Source organism: Typopeltis vanoorti, chromosome 19 (assembly GCF_054136105.1).
Source record: "Typopeltis vanoorti isolate ZY-2024b chromosome 19, IOZ_Tvanoo_1.0, whole genome shotgun sequence".
In the NCBI taxonomy this organism is placed as follows: domain Eukaryota; kingdom Metazoa; phylum Arthropoda; class Arachnida; order Uropygi; family Thelyphonidae; genus Typopeltis; species Typopeltis vanoorti.
The window spans coordinates 42,260,243-42,276,931 of record NC_143567.1 but is presented as its reverse complement, the minus strand read 5'-3'; the positions used below and the strand labels follow the sequence as shown (position 1 = coordinate 42,276,931).

Sequence of the window (16,689 nt, the reverse complement as noted above, 5' to 3'; positions counted from 1 at the left end):
AGGAAGAAAAAAGAAAAGACTATATGATTATAATGGGAGATTGGAATGAAGTTGTAGCAGAAGAAGACGATGGGAGTGTAGTAGGAAGATACAGACTAGGTAATAGAAATGAGAGCAGGGAAAGGTTAGTGGAATTCTGTAAAGAAAATAAGCTAATAATTACGAATACATGGTTTAAAAAATCTAAGAGAAGACTATACACATGGAAAAAACCAGGAGATATGGAAAGGTATCAAATTGATTACATTATAGTAAAACAAAGATACAAGAATAGTGTAATGCACATATCCTGGAGCTGATATTTACTCTGACCACAACCTACTATTCATAGAAATAAATGTGAAACTAAAGAAAATAAAAGAAGCTATGAAAAGGAAAAAATGGAACTTAGAGAAATTAAAAAATACCAAGGAATTTGGAAATAGATTGGAGAAAGAATTAGAGGAAACAAGTTTTGTCAAAACTGAAGATCCAGAAGAAATGGGAACAAGTTAAAGAGAAAATAAAGAAGATTGCAGAAGAAGAAATTGGATATGTAAGAGCTAAAATAATAAAAAAACCTTGGATAACTAATGAGATGATTTCTCTAATAGAAGAAAGAAGAAAATGGAAAAATAAAGACACCCCAGAAGGGAAAATACAATATAGAACCTTGAATGACAAATTGAGAAGGGCAGCAGAAAGAAGTAGAGAAGATTGGGTTAAAAAACAATGTGAAGAAATGGAAAATTAAGAGAGAGCGGGAAGGTATGATCTTTTATATGAAAAAGCAAGAAGCATGAATCACAAGAGAAATGGAATTCGAGCTAGAGGCATAGAAAATAAGAATGGAAAAATCATAACTAAAGAAGATAAAGTCCTAATGAGATGGAAGGAATACATCGAAGATCTATATGACAAGGAAAATAGACCAAATGAGTTGCCATTAGAAGATATAAAGAAGGTAAATGAAGATGATCTAGGCTCAGAGATTTTGAAGACAGAAGTAGAAACGGCCATTAGAGAACTAAAATGTGGAAAGGCAGAAGGAATAGATGAAATACCTGCAGAATTCCTGAAACAACTTCAGAAGAAAGGAAATGAAGAAATAACCAAAATAATAAATTTAATTTATACCTATACCAAAGAAAAGTAATGCAGTGAACTGCAAGGATTTTAAAACAATAAGCCTCATTTCCCATACATCAAAAATACTTATGAGAACCTTAACACGAAGAATTGCATCTAAAGTGGAAGAACAGTTTGGTTTCAGGAAGGGTAGGGGAACAAGAGATGCAATTGGACTGTTAAGAATAGTAAGTGAAAGAAGTCTAGAAGTGAATAAAGAAGGTTAATATCTGTTATATAGATTTTGAAAAAGCTTTTGACTTTGTAAAATGGGATAAGATGGTGGAAGTAATGGAAAACATTGGTATAGATTGGAAAGACAGAAGGCTAATTATTTCACTATATATGGGACAAATTGCCATGGTGAGAGGCATATATGGTACAACAGAACCAGGTATAATTGGATGAGGAGTAAGACAAGGCTGTTCTCTGTCAGCAATTTTGTTTAACATGTATTCCGAAACAATGTTTAAAGAAGCACTGGAGAATTTAAAAGAAGAATAAAGATTGGAGGTAGACAGATATTTGCAATAAGATATGCAGATGATAAGGCATTATTATCAAATACTGAAACAGGACTACAATATCTGTTGAACAGATTACTGGAATCCTGTATCAATTATGGAATGAAAATTAACATCAGAAAAACAAAGGTAACGAAAATAGCAAGGAAAGAGGCAAATATAGATATCAGAATAAATGGGGAAAAATTGAATCAAGTAAAGACATTTAAATATCTAGGAAGTGTTATTAGCAGTGATAGAAGATAGTGACATAAAAGCAAGAACAGCGATGGGAAGAGATGCCTTTAATAGAAAATGGAATTTATTCAGAAGTAAAATGGATAGAAACCTAAAGAAAAGACTAATAAAATGTTATGTATGGAGTGTTGCCCTCTATGCAGCTGAAACTTGGATATTGAAGAAAGAAGAAAATAAGATTTTGGAAAGCTTTGAGATGTGGATTTGGAGAAGGATGGAAAAAATCAAATGGACATATAAAATAAATAATGAAGGTCTTAAAAAGAGTAGAAGAAGAAAGAAGTCTGTTAAGGAGGATAAAAAAAAGCAAGGGAAACTGGATTGGACATATTCTGAGAGGGAATGGAATCATCAGAGATGCCATTGAAGGAAAAATAGATGGAAAAAGACCCAGAGGAAGAGTAAGGAAAACAATGCTAGATGACATGCTGAATGGAGACAGGTACACAACCTTGAAAGAGAAGGCTCAGAACAGAAGAGAGTGGAAGAAAAGTTTCTGCTACTAAAAGAAGAACCTGCTCAATTGCAGAATACGCAAGAAGAAGAATAACACATTAAATGGCACAAATAATGAAGGTAATATAACATTTTTACTTTTGATTAATATTTGGCTCTTTTCAGTACAAGATGTGACATATTTGGGAAATGACAACAAACTTCATAAATTTACCATATTTCAAAATGGAGGGGAACAGTGATATTTTCACTGGAAAAACAAATACTGGTATCAAAATTTAGTTCAACTACACAGTTTTACTAACATTCAAAGATACAAATTCACTTTTTGCTCTTTTGGAGTTCGTGGGTCCTCTCCTTGCCTTTATTACAGCTTGGCATCAGTGGGACACTGACAAAATCAATTTCCTGATGGATGCAACTGTCAATTCATGGTTCCATACCCTTATAACAACTTCTCAGAGCTCCAGAAGTGTTTCCAGCTTCTTCTTGTGTATTTTAGTCTCCATTTGGTACCAAAAATTTTCAACAGGGTTGAGATCTGGGCTGTTTCCTGGCCACAGTAGTTGAATTGAGTGTTCATTTTACTTAACCTGTAACAAAAACTAAATCTGTATGGTACATTTTAGGGTCGCAATAGTTACACTATTATTTACATACATTACTTACTTTTTGTCCTATGACAAGGGGCAGAGTCATCCCGAAAGATAGAGTTCGTTGTTATGGTAAAGTGGTCTCTGATAGTAGGCAGCAATTCTTCTTCTAAAATTTTCTGTTAGACTTGTGCATTCACTGAACCTTTCGTGAAATACAAATGCCCAAAACCATGATATGGCATGCAACCCCAGATCATCTGACTGTTGACACCAGACAGTCAGGGTTGAATTTTTCCCCCGATCAACTTCAAACTGTCTGTCTGCTGTTGCCGACCTGCAGGTTAAACTTTTTCTCATCAGAAAAAATTATTTTCCACTAATCAGGGGTTCACTTGGCATGCCCTTTGCACCAATTTAACTAAGCAAAGCTCATTTTTTTTTTGGTTAACAATCGCTTCTTTTTAGGGCTCCTGGCTATCAGTCCCTGTCGAATGTCTTCGCCTGACAGTTACAGAGCTTGCCACAACTCTGTTTGTTCTTCTTAGTCCTGTTTCAGTTCTCTAGACGATGCACAGTGATTTCTGAGGCAGAGCCACTTTAGAACTCAATCTTGACATGGTGTAGACAGTGGCATTCTTCCTGTACCCTTCTTCGTTTCAGCAAATCTGGTTATTAACTTTTGACAGCAGCCATACCACATATTGACTATGGACATCCTTTTAGCTATTTCATGAGAGGAATAGAACCTCTCTATTCAAAGCTTGAATCAAACTTATTCTGTGAGGTGTTAACTGCACATAATGAACCATAGCGATCTTAGCACAAAAATGTAAAAGCTAGCTCTTGCTGTCTATTTATAGCATAAAAAATTCTGATAAAATACCATTAACTATTACATTATACAGAAACCTGGGTGGGATTTGCATAAAAAAATAAATAAAAGAGGAAAATATAAAATTTTAAAGATGTTAAGAAATCAAGTGGTAATTTATATATGTACAATGCAACTGGATCATCACATTAACACAATAGAAGAAAGGGTTGTATACACTTCAAAAGATAGCATGAAAGGAAAGTTGCATATTTCACATTTTTGTTTTATTAATAATTGGTTGCTTTTATTGCTACCTGATGAGCAAGCTGCCGTAGGCGTTCAGATTCTAAAGATGTGCAGTCTCTTCGTGCTGCCACCTTCACTTGACCTATATCTCCATAAAAGTTATCAGAATCTGTATGGAAACATATCATAAGTTGTCGCAGACTATGAAGGCTAACCCGAAATGCTCTTAATATACTGGAACAGGCAATTTCCCATAGTTCAGGAGTAAAATATGGGCCTCCACTATTAACAGCATGTCTGGAAAAAAAAAAAAAAAGAAAAATTTTTTTCGATAAAAATTGAAGAAATATGGAGAAACCAGATATTATCAATAGAGTAGTGACAATTTATTTCTTAATTTTAACATGAACAAATTATAAAATTATAAGATCAGTAAGCCATCCTATTTACTGCTTCATTTTGTTTTTATGTGTATGTTGCAATGTGTTTTTGTTATTTTATTAAAAAGATATGTGATTTATTGCACCTATTAAAACCACGTAGGTTCAATTTACAGATCAGGTTTGTACCATGAGTATCGGTTAAGTATTTCTGATTTCTTTCCAGTTACTTTGAAAAGTTCACTTCTAGTTTTTCCCCAAACTGTTACACTTATATATTAAATTTATTTCATCATCATCAAATTCCTGCCATGTACCCTCAAGGGGTGTACAGGATATGACAGTACTACATGAAAAATTTACATCATTACTAACTTCCTATCTAAATTTCTTCCTTCAAATTTTCCTTCTGTTACTTGTCAAGACTCCAACATTACCAGATCTAATATTTCGATCGTCTAAGGCTCTTTGGTCAAGTGTTTTACTTCTGACCCAGCTCTCAGATCCATAAGTTAAAACTGGTTTGAACACTGTCTTATATACAGCTAATTTAGTGTTCCTACTAAATTCTCTCTTATTCCAATGAATTTATTCAATTGACTTCCTACCATACCAGCTTTGTTGATTCTGTTGTCTATTTCCATATTTAATTTACCATTTTCAATAAAAATCGTGCCTAAGTAGCTGAAATATTTTACTTGTTCCACAGGTTCTCCAATCATAACACAGTTGACATTTTCAATGATTCTGCCTATTTTCATTGTCTTTGTCTTTTTATTGCTGACCTTCATACCATATCTATTACAAAAGTTATTCAATTTAGTCAGAGAATCTTTCAGACTTGTAGCGGATTTATTGATAAGTATAACATCGTCCGCATAAAGCAAAGAGATGACATTAACATCTCCAATTTTGATATCATGTTTAATAGCACTTTCCTTCATAATGTGATCCATATAGATAATGAATTACAGAGGGGAAAATGCACATCCTTGTCTCACACAGGATTTAACATTAAACCATCTTCCTGTACTTCCTTCAATTCTAACTGCTTACTTACAACTCAAATAAAGACTAAGTATTGCTTGATATAATGCCCCATTGACACCATATAACTGTAGTGTATTGAATAGCTTCTCTCTTGGCACCTTGTCATATGCCTTTTCCAAATTGATAAAACTTAAATACAAATCTTTGTTATATTCCCATGCTTTCTCGACTATTTGTCGTAAAGTGAAGATCTGATCCTGACAGCCTCTATTTGACCTGAATCCAGATTGTTCTTCAGCAAGCTTTTCTTCCACAATTCTTCTCAACCGTTTTTCAAGTATACTTACATATATATTACCAGGAACACTCAATAGGGATATACCTCTGAAATTCTCAAATTCAGTTTTATTTCCCTTTTTATATATAGGTACTATGAGAGCTCTACTCCAATCATTGGGAATTCGTCCCTCTGTCCAGGCATTCTGAACTATGCAGGGCAGCCACTGTAAGACTTTTATACCACCACACTTCAGCATTTCTGGTCGAATATTATCTACTCCTGCTGCATTTCCACATTTCAAGCCTTTGATGGCTTTTTCTACTTCAAGTATGGATGTGTATTCATGACTGCATGCCTGGTCAGTGTTTTTTTATCACTGTGCTGTCATCACTGCTTGTTTCATTTAGCAGTTTTTCAAAGTAATCACTCCATACTTCAAGGATATCTTTTTCTCCTGCTTTCATGTCACCTTTATCATCTCTAATTCCTTTTACAGCACTCTTTCCTCCATTCCTAAGCTGCTTCAACAACCTCCAGAATATTTTGCCACCTTCATGATATTTATTTTCTATGTTCTTGCCAAAGTTCTCTCATGACTTTTGTTTAGCTAGTTTTACACACTGTTTAGCTTACTTACATTTGTCTCTGTATTCTCTAAGAGCACAAGCTGACTTATTTGCCAGGAACTTTTGGTATGCTTTCTTCTTTTCCTTCACTGTCTCTTTAACTTCCTGTGTCCATCATGGAGTTCTAATTTTTCTATCCTTGCAGACAACTTCACCACATGCCTCTCTAGCTGAATCAATCAGGGATTTCCTCAAGGCTTGCCACTGAATCTCCAAGGCTTGGTTCCTGTTCTCAAACTCTCTCATTTTTCCTTCAATAATCTTTGTGTATTTTAGTCTACAGTTCACTTCTGAGAGCTGCTCAACTTTTATTCGCTTTAAAACTTTCTTACATGTCATTCTTTTCAATATGAAATTCAATTTTATCCTGCTCAAGACTAAATAGTGATCACTTCCAATTTCAAATCCTCTGTACACTCTGGTGTCCTGCACCAGGGAGAAAACATCACTATCAACAATAACATAGTCAATGAGACTTTTCTTATTCTTAGCCTCTTCTCTCCATGTGAATTTTTGCACATTTTTATGTTGGAACATGGTGTTAGTAATAACCAGTCCATGTCCTGAGCAGAAATCCAACAGGTATTTGCCATTATTATTAGCTTTGCTCTTTTCTCCAAATTTTCCCAAAACATTTTTGTATGTCTGACAATCATTTCCTACTCTGCTATTTAGATCCCTAACAAGGACAAACTTTTCATTTTTCATTGTGTCAGTTGGTTTTTCTAAAGCATCAAAAAATTCCTCCACTTCTACCTTAGGAGAACCTTCTGTGGGACCATAGGCACAAATAAGAGTCACTGTCCAGTTCCCCATTCTGATATTTGCCCAAATCACTCTACTTGACACTGCCTGCCATTCAAGAAGATTAGCCTCGTATTTTGTGTTGAATACTATGGCTACCCCTTCTTTTCCTTGATTGTCATTGCCTGAATATAACATTTTGTATTTATTGCTCAGAAAGATCAAACCAGTTTTTGTCGTTTTTGTTTCAGTCACCCCTATTATGTCGACCTAGTACTTATCTAATTCCTCTGCTAGCTCCATTTCTTTGCCATTCAGGCTTCTTATGTTGATAGTACTGATCTGTAACTCTGGTGATGTTGAGTTGGGGTGTGTTTTCAGATTTGTTCCCGTAGCTGACTTTTCGCTGTTCACCCTAGTTCCAAAACAACGGGGGCCTTGTTTAACTGGGCGACGCCCCAGCTGACATGAAATTTTTTCATGTTGTACCATCATTTTGTATTTTGGTTTAACCAATAGGAATACAATTTGGTCGGCTAAATCCCAAATTGCCAGTCCATCCTCGTTTGTTCAGTATCCAGGTAGATACCCAACAGGGTGCACCACGAGAAGGTGAGGATTGGACATTAGGTTAGAAGCCCTGTTCGGTTCTCCGCATTCCTTTAAAGGCTATGTGGAGGTCTCCTCTCAGTTATACAGCTTTGACCCTTAAGCACTGCTTTAAAGAAATAAATTAAATTTATTTATATATCTCTAAAATAAGATAAAAGAAATTGCAAGACAAAAGAAAAAAATCGTCTCATTAATTAAATATACAAACATAATTATTTACATAAAGAAAATTATAAGCGATACACTTTCTCTCTTTCTCTCATTTAAATTTAGGAATTAAAAAAATCCAACAAAATGAAAGAAACTTCTTTAATAGGATTAAACAAACTGTAGTATTTTTTTTTTATTTTTTAACTACAGTCAGTAAACAACAAATAAAGTGAACAAATTTCTTTACTCATCCTCTCTAGGATTTAAGGCCTGTGTAGCTTAGTGGAAGTGGCACTTGCATCCTCTGCATGAAGATAGACTTATGGTTCGAGTCTAGTCACTGACAAGAACTTTTTCTAAGCCTTTCTTCGACTGGTTCCCAAGTTAGTCGATCTCTGGCACAGGCAAGCGGTTTGTTTTCTTCTGGAAACTGAAGAAAATTGACCATAGAACCCACGTTATTTCAGACAGTAACATATCCTGTTAGGCTGATACGTTGGTAACACAACTATTAAATTATTTAAGGAATTTACAACGTATACTGGAATATTAATTAAAAGAAACTTTAATAAATGCCTCCTACATTTCGGCAATATCACATTGCCATCTTCATGGGAACATACACCTATGACATGTGCACACAGGCACTACAAAAAGCAAATGAAGCAGAAGAGAGTAAACTACTTTTGTTCCTAGAGTCCTAAAGATTCCCCCTAGTGGGCTATATTGGGTTGTCTTGGCTGTTGGGCTGAAGTTCTCAAGATGCAAGCTTCCCAAATTTGGGGCAGTCTCATGCACTCAAATCTGCTGAGGTTTGGAAAGTTTTTTTAGAGCTGAGGCTGATTCCGTGAACAATCTTTCATATTTAAATTTGCTGCGGTATATTAACGTGGCTTTCTACTAACTTATTCTGTGGCAGGTATCCAGAGCATGGTCTGCAAGCCCAGAGTGGCTGTACTGGTGAAACCGGATGTAGTCTTTGTGTTCCAAAATCCTGACATTTGCTGTCCTGCCTGTTTGGCCAAAGTAGGATAGTTTACAGCTGCAAGGGACCTAGTATATCCCAGGTAAGTCTAGGGGAAGTGGTTGGTCTTTGGTCAAGAGATATCTTGACCAAAGAATTAATCTTGAGAACTTCATCCCAACAGCCAAGACAACCCAATATAGTCCACTAGTGGAAACGTTTAGGACTTTAGGAACAACAGTAGTTTTCTCTCTTCTACTTCATTTGCTTTTTTGTAGTGCCTGTGTCATAGTTGTATGTTCTTATGAAAATGGCAATGTGACATTGCCATAATATAGGAGGTATTTATTAAAGTTTCTTTTAATTAATATTCCAGTATACGTTGTAAATTCCTTAAATAATTTAATAGCCAAGAGACATCTAGATAGGGCCAGCTATCTCTAATTGACTACTACTGGTGGAGATTGAACTGCTCACTCAGTCTCCAAAAGCTAGATAGGGTTTAAAGGCCTCACCTACTCCCTATAAGGGAATAAAAGGCATGAGCTTATTAGCTCTAGGATTTAACAACTATTAAAATTTAATCAGTTCCATTAAGGAATCATCTCACTCTTTACAAATAAAGAAAACCATTCTACCTCTATAACTTCAGTAGAAATAATTCTCAGGAAAATTATCTTACTCCATAAAGTAGAACATGAAAACAAAATATATTAGCGTAAACTGCTTACTTTACAGCTCTATAAATATATCTTCCTTACAAAAATTCAGTTCCTATCCTTAGCTGAATAATAGTTTTCTTCTTGTCTTCGGTATTCTATAATACACATTATCATGAAGAACACTGTTCAGAAAAACACACAACTTTCTGCTTGAGATAAAATGTTCTGTCTTCATCTCAGTTCACTGACAGGAAACAAACACAGGGTTAAATAAACAAACTTCATGCTGGAAATTCCTTCCCAAACTGAATTTACTGTATATTATATTCCTTTACAAGGAAAGGAATATAATTTACATTATTAATTTACAGAAATTTATTATTATTATTCAGGCCTCCATGGAGTCAAAAGACTCATCTGGGAGGTCCTTCATAGGAAACACAAAGTCTATCATAACACTCCTTGAACTCATTGACAGTTCTTGCTCTCACCACTCTATCAGGCAATGCATTCCACGGTTCAACCACCCTCCATGCAAAGAAACCACTCCTCACCCTCTTGCCCACAGCTTCCTTTCGTAACTTCCAGGGATGGCCCATTGTGATCGCTTCTTCCCACTGTTCCACCAAGTGAAAGAACTCCCCAGTGTCAACCCTGTAACTACCTCTCAACAGTTTAAAAGTCTGCATCATATCATCTCTCCTTCTTCTATCTACCAAACTCTGCAGTCCACATTCCTCAGCCGATCCTCATAACTAACACCGTACAGTCCTGAAATCATCTATGTTATCTGCCTCTGTACCTTTCCACGGTTAATTTATCCCCATCAAATCCTGTGGGACCGCACTCGTAACCTTCTGCCTCCTTGATATTGCCCCACCATACACAATTCTCTGATACTTATCAGAGAATCCTGAATCCAGTTGACTAAACCGACATCTAAACTTATGTGCTGCAACTTAAATATCAGCTTATTATGTGGCACCTTGTCAAATACTGTTGCAAAATTAAAAATAGGCAGTATATGCCTTTCCCTCATCAAATGCTCTTGTCACTTTATTATAAAAGACAATCATATTACTAAAGCAAGAGCACCCCTTAACAAATCCATGTTGACTCTCACAGATAACATTACCCTCATCTGCCCAATGCTGTACATGGTCCCTCACTAATTTCTCCAAGATCTCAACAACAACTACTGATGAAAGACACAATCTGGCCTATAATTAGACACTTCCAGTCTGTTACTGCCCTTATGCACTGGCACTATCTTACCTTCCTTTCATTCCTTGGGTACCTTTCCCATAGCCAGACTTTCATTGAAAAGCGAGGTCAACAGAGCTGTCAGTTCCTTAGCACATTCTCTCTCTCAAAACCAGTGGCGAAATACCATCCAGTCCCACAGCTTTACTGACACCCAGAGTACTCGGTATTTGGAACACACTCACCTCTTAACCTGTCCTATCTGTCTAGTATTAAAACCTATTTCTTCAGGATGAAATACTCCAATAAAGTGTTTATTGAACAATTCCACTATGTCCTCTGCATCAGTCACTCTATTCCCATTTTTATCCCACAATCATATGAGGAGCTGTACTGCCCACATAGCTAAAAAATTCCCTAGGATTTCCTTTAGATCTTAGGGCCAATCTCTTCTCATATTACAGTTTTGCCTTCCTTACTATACTAGTCACTCTCCTGGCCTGAGTCTTATATCTTCATGCATCTGCTTTCCACCCCTCTCCTTATATCTCTTCCATAATCTCTTTTTCACCTGCAGTTCCTGTTTGATATTGTTTGTCATCCACTTTACACCAAATTGTGTCCTCTTCTTCACTTGTGGAATACAGCTTACTATTGCTGCTAACAAATATTCCTGCACAATTTCCCAAGCACTAATGATATATAACGATATACGTAAAGAGTACTGTACCAGAAAGGTACAGTACTCTTTTACATAACATTTGTTATTTATTTCTATGATTCTTAGACCTCTGCAGTAATTTGAAAAAAGATCAAAACAGACTGGTTTCTCTGAGCAGTTTTATGATAAATAAGGCAATCTTTATGAATGACTACCAGAATGGAAATGGGGGGGGAGGGGAACAGATAATCTGTGCTGTCATTGAATTTCTATTGGCAATTTTATGTAAGATATGAAAAAAAGACTTAGATATGAAATAAAAATAGAAAATTTCTTAATATATGCAAAATTATCTTTTCAGCTCATATCTTGCTTTTTGTCAAACTCTAAACCTTTTCAAATAGTCACAACAAATAATGAATCAAAATTTCAACAAATATATGAACTAATTATGGGCAAAAGTTTAGGTGATAGGAGAAAAAGTCGTGTGTGTGTCTTAGCACTATATGGTTTGATGAAAGAGTAGGATGAATGGAGTGTACTATCATCAGCAAAGCTGTGGATAGGGGTAATGGTGATTCAGAATAGATCATTTATGTATATGAGAAAGAGGATAGATGATAGAGCAGAAACCCCCAGGCACTCCTGTATTGATGGCAAAGCTTGAAGAGGGTGCACACAGTGAATGACTACAGAGAAATCTGGTTATCCAATTAGAGGGGTGGCAGGCAGACTGAAGGAATGGCAATTGTGCTTAGCAAGCGACAATGCCAATATAGGGATAGGAGTGTTGGTATCTTGCTCCACCTTTGCTATGAGTTGCCTGGTGTTGTACTACTTACCCAGGTAAAATAGTATAATACTATATTCAGTCCTGAAGATATTTTCAGGCGCAAACTTTGTTTGTGCTCACTGGGATAAAGGATTCAACTAAATTTATTATAGTCTAACCTAGTGAAAAATAAACTTTCAACATCTTTCTCTAAATCCAGAGTAATTTAATAAAAAAAGGTGGCAAACCTTTTGGGAACTCCTCTAGGTAAAGATGACCTTGCTACTGCTTCTGCCTGGTATCTCCAACTCTGGGCCTGGCTCCCACTGAAGAGACCTCAATAAAGGTTGAAACTAGTCTGGGTAGTAGCCAATCCCTTAATGCATAACAGTATACATATCCATAAGGAGATGTGTTTTGCATTATGGGAGATACTGGGATAGGAGTGTTGGTAGCTTGCTCCACCTTTGCTACGAGTTGCCTGGTATTGTACTACTAACCCAGGTAAGATAGTACAACACTATATTCAGTCCTGAAGATATTTTCAGGTGCAAACTTTGTTTGCTCTCACTGGGATAAAGGATTAAACTAAATTTATTGATGCCAAATACAGTCAAGAGCAGCAGCATGTTTCTTCAAACCTTTTAATTGCAAATGTCCAGTGACAGGTGATGAAAGCTGAGATCAACAGTGGATCTAAATTAGCAGAATTCATATAATAGAAAATAATAGAAAGTTAACTGTTGAAGACTTTCTTCGCCCCCCACCCCCATATGATAGAAATATAAGTTAATTTTTTTTGACATGACAGGATAGGAGAAAACAAGGAGAGGGGGCATTCTTGTTAGGTAAGTGGTCAGCAGGGACTGAAAGCTAGATGTCTTTGCTTGGAAAGTGACAAATGAGACAAATGGGTTGTCAGTGAATAAGTTTAAGGGAAAATATGGAGGGTACTATGTGCATAATGGTTAGAATAGACCTCCTTGGAGGTTCCTACATAATAATAATGAATAATAATGCTACTTTAATCATAACCACATGTAAATGACTAGCAAATTGTTTTCCTCAGTCAGATGAAGCTTTTATTTTATAGTTTATACTATATTATATTTACTGTATAATAGTGTTTGCTATAGTATTATGGCAGACTCACTTTAGCAAACATTACTATAACAACTAACCAAGGTCCACATTTCTCCATAGATATAATGCTTTTTTTCCATGAGTTTGCAATAGTAAGTCTGAACTGTATACTTTAGCTGGAGTTTATCAACATTTAACTATTAAAATTTATTTTTAAGAAGAAACATAAATGACCAACAGGATACTGTTAGAAAATAATTTACCGTATACAAGCACAACCAAGACGGGATATGGTTTCAGTAGACTGTGCAATACACTCAGTCAGAACTAAAAGAAGTTGTTTTAACATCAGCTTTGCAGCTCCAGTTTTTGACAGCATATTTTTATCTAGTAAAATGAAATATAATTACAGGTTATCTCAATAAAACAAATTCATACTACTATATAACTGCATTACAAGATTCATAAACTCTGAAATTTTTTTAAATTCTACTTCTAAAGAATTTGATTAACATATTTATGCTGGACTATGTTTCATATGGTGTATGAAGAGGATGCGTACACTTTCAATTATTACTGCACTAGGAAATCAATTTCCTATCAGCTAATGGAGGTAAGAAATGAATGTACTGTTAGATGGTGCTGTTCCATGAGGTAGGTAATATATCCTAATCCATTCAAGAATCAATTAATTGAATTTTTGGTTATGTGAAGATAATTGAAAGATTACTGCATTTCCTTTTTAGGGAAAGGAATTCAGACTTCATGGACTCGCTCTCTCTCCTTTCTGTTTCAGTGGTATTAGCTGTTATAAACAAATTTTTTTTATTTATTTTTAAACATGTTACACATTTCACACTGGATCCAATTTTACATATGTAACCAACTGGATGAGACTTTAAGAAATAATTCACTTTTCATGGCAAGCTAATCTAGTTATTTGTGAATTCTTCTCATGAAAGGCTGTAAAAGTCTGTAACAGACCTACAGATGGGCTAAGGATTAGATAATCCAGAAACCTAGCTGTAGAAACTAAACTTTTTTCAAGCCATATCCACAGTGAGATTCAAACCCTTGATTGTGAGTTGGAGAGAGCAAACACAATCTGGTCTGCCAACAAAAATTAAGTTTTCCAGAATTTCAGTTCATAGTTAATCACACAATAAATATCTAGAGCAGTGTTTCCCAACCTTTTTGATGTTGTGGACCCCCTGAAGCGAATGTTAATATGCCGTGGACCCCATAACATCCAAAATGGAAACTTTTTAAAGTTTCCATTTTGGATGTTATAAAGTTGAAGTAATAAATTACAATTTTACAACACTAAATGTGTCATTTATGACAATGCAATACTGTTATAAATGGATATATTTGGAAGAATATGAACATATTAATTAGGCCAGGTGTGAACAACATGATAAGATAAAGTTTAATGAAAATAAACTATCTCGCGGAAACCAACCAACCAACCATGCATGCATGCATGGAGGTAACTACTGTCACCTCCATGCACGTGATCTTCTGCAATTACTGCTGACAGAAAGATAGGGCAGTGTGCCAAAATTGTGCAGGATCACATCATCAGTTTTACTGTAGTTACCCAGGTACAGAACATGGTTAACTTCAGTAGAAAATAGTGTGATCAGGAACAGTCTCTGTGCTTTAAACTGGGTTTTGTATAGGCCTGGCATTCTTCAACCTGATAAAATGACCTTTATCCAAAGAATGTTGTGATAGCTTGCTTTTAGGTTGTCTGTACCAGAACTGTAAAAGAACTTAAAAAATACTCCATGTACATAATTAATTTAGTTAATTATTTATTTTCATTCTAGTTCCATGTAGTTTTTGTTTCAGGCCTGGCATTCTTCAACCTGATAAAATGACCTTTATCCAAAGAATGTTGTGATAGCTTGCTTTTAGGTTGTCTGTACCAGAACTGTAAAAAACTTAAAAAATACTCCATGTACATAATTAATTTAGTTAATTATTTATTTTCATTCTAGTTCCATGTAGTTTTTGTTTCGGAAACTTGACTCAATGTAACACCAATGTAAATTTAAATATGGAAATATAACTTATGGAAAAGCTGTAAGTGAAGGCAACATGAAAGCCTTCAACAAAGTATATATGCTGAATATATTAGATTCCTTAACCACACAACTAGCCATATGCCAGCCTGGTTGGCTGAGTAGTTAGCGTATCCGCTCTCCAGCCAAAAGGCTGCGGGTTTAAAATTTCAATGTAATATCAATGCTATTACAATTTTAATAGGCACTTCACATCCATAGTAACATTGACATCTATAGACGTCATGGCCGGTTGGGTGGTTAACAGACTTACCTTTTTTAAATGCTATAAAACAAGTTTAATCTTTATGCGTGGAGGCAATAAACAAAACTTCTGCTCCCTTCGAATACTCAATCTATACAAAAGTTAGTCTATCTCTACTGAAGAAGCAAATGTGAGCTGCCCATATTTAGCATTCTTAATACAAAATATTCAAAGGGAATACAAAGTATTCAAAGGGAGCAGAAGTTTTCTTTATTCCATCCACACATAAAGATTAAACTTATTCTATAGCATTTAAGAAAGGTAAGTCTGTTAACTGCCCATGACGTCTATAGACGTCAATGTTACTATGGATGCGAAGTGCATATTAAAATTGTAATACCATTGATATTACATTGAAATTTTAAATTCTCTTTAAATGTTATGACCTTCATATTAAATTTTCCAAGAAGTTCAGACCTTCATATTAAATTTTCCAAGAAGTTCAGACCTTCATATTAAATTTTCCAAGAAGTTCACACCTGATATTTGGGTATTCATACAGTGCCTCTCAGCTAAAAATGAACTAAAAATTTTAATGATGATAAAAGGAATTTAATCAGGTAGTTTTTGACAACATTACAAAGAAAAATCTCAAGTAAATTCCAGGGTAAAGGTGATCCACAACTTGTCAGATTACACACTTTTGAATAATGAAAGTATTTTAAGTAAAGGCCTCAATTTTATAAATGCTCTGAAAAAAATTCCAAGAACTCAATTGTTCATGACAGAGATCAAATTTGCTATCAAAAGTCTATCACAAGATACAGAAGGTATCTTTATATTAAGCAAGGCAGGGACTTCTAGCCTAAAAAAGCCACCATGAAGAATATGAAATTAAATCAAAACATGGTAATAATGAAAGTAGATAAAGGAAATGTCACATTGATTCTAATTACAGATGACTATCATAATACAATGAAAGAATTATTATTTCTTATATCAACATACATGCTAACAGTAAAGAATCCTAGAGTAGCAATAAAAAATACAATCTTAAGTCTGTTAAATGATATTACAAGTTGGCCAAGAAACTATGCTCAAAGATTTTTTTTTATCTGTGCATACATGCACACAACAAGAAGGTATCAGTCATGTAAGGTCCACAAACCTGGAGCTGTGTTGTGAATTCCATAAACTGTCCTATCCCTACCTATAAACTTGCTAAACATCTCAACTCAACAAGCACATGAGCAAACATTCACTTATGTAAAAAAACTCCCATTAGAAAGAACCTTCAATTAGAATGATATG

General features: G+C 35.1%; 1 protein-coding gene across 4 annotated transcripts in view; it reads right to left on the bottom strand.

Annotated features, from left to right (window-relative positions):
- The window catches only part of LOC150096041 (brefeldin A-inhibited guanine nucleotide-exchange protein 3), a 377,536-nt gene that overhangs the window by 73,723 nt on the left and 287,124 nt on the right, over nt 1–16,689 (bottom strand). For all 4 annotated transcript variants that reach the window (XR_016549919.1, XM_090408931.1, XM_090408932.1 and 1 more), the window contains exons 31-32: nt 13,371–13,494; nt 4,049–4,277 (exon numbers count right to left, since the gene is read on the bottom strand). Coding sequence is in view for 3 of the 4 variants with exons in the window: in XM_090408931.1 (XP_090265057.1) it covers nt 4,049–4,277; nt 13,371–13,494 (353 nt within the window). In the remaining variant the exon portion in view is untranslated. The remainder of the gene's footprint in view (nt 1–4,048; nt 4,278–13,370; nt 13,495–16,689) is intronic.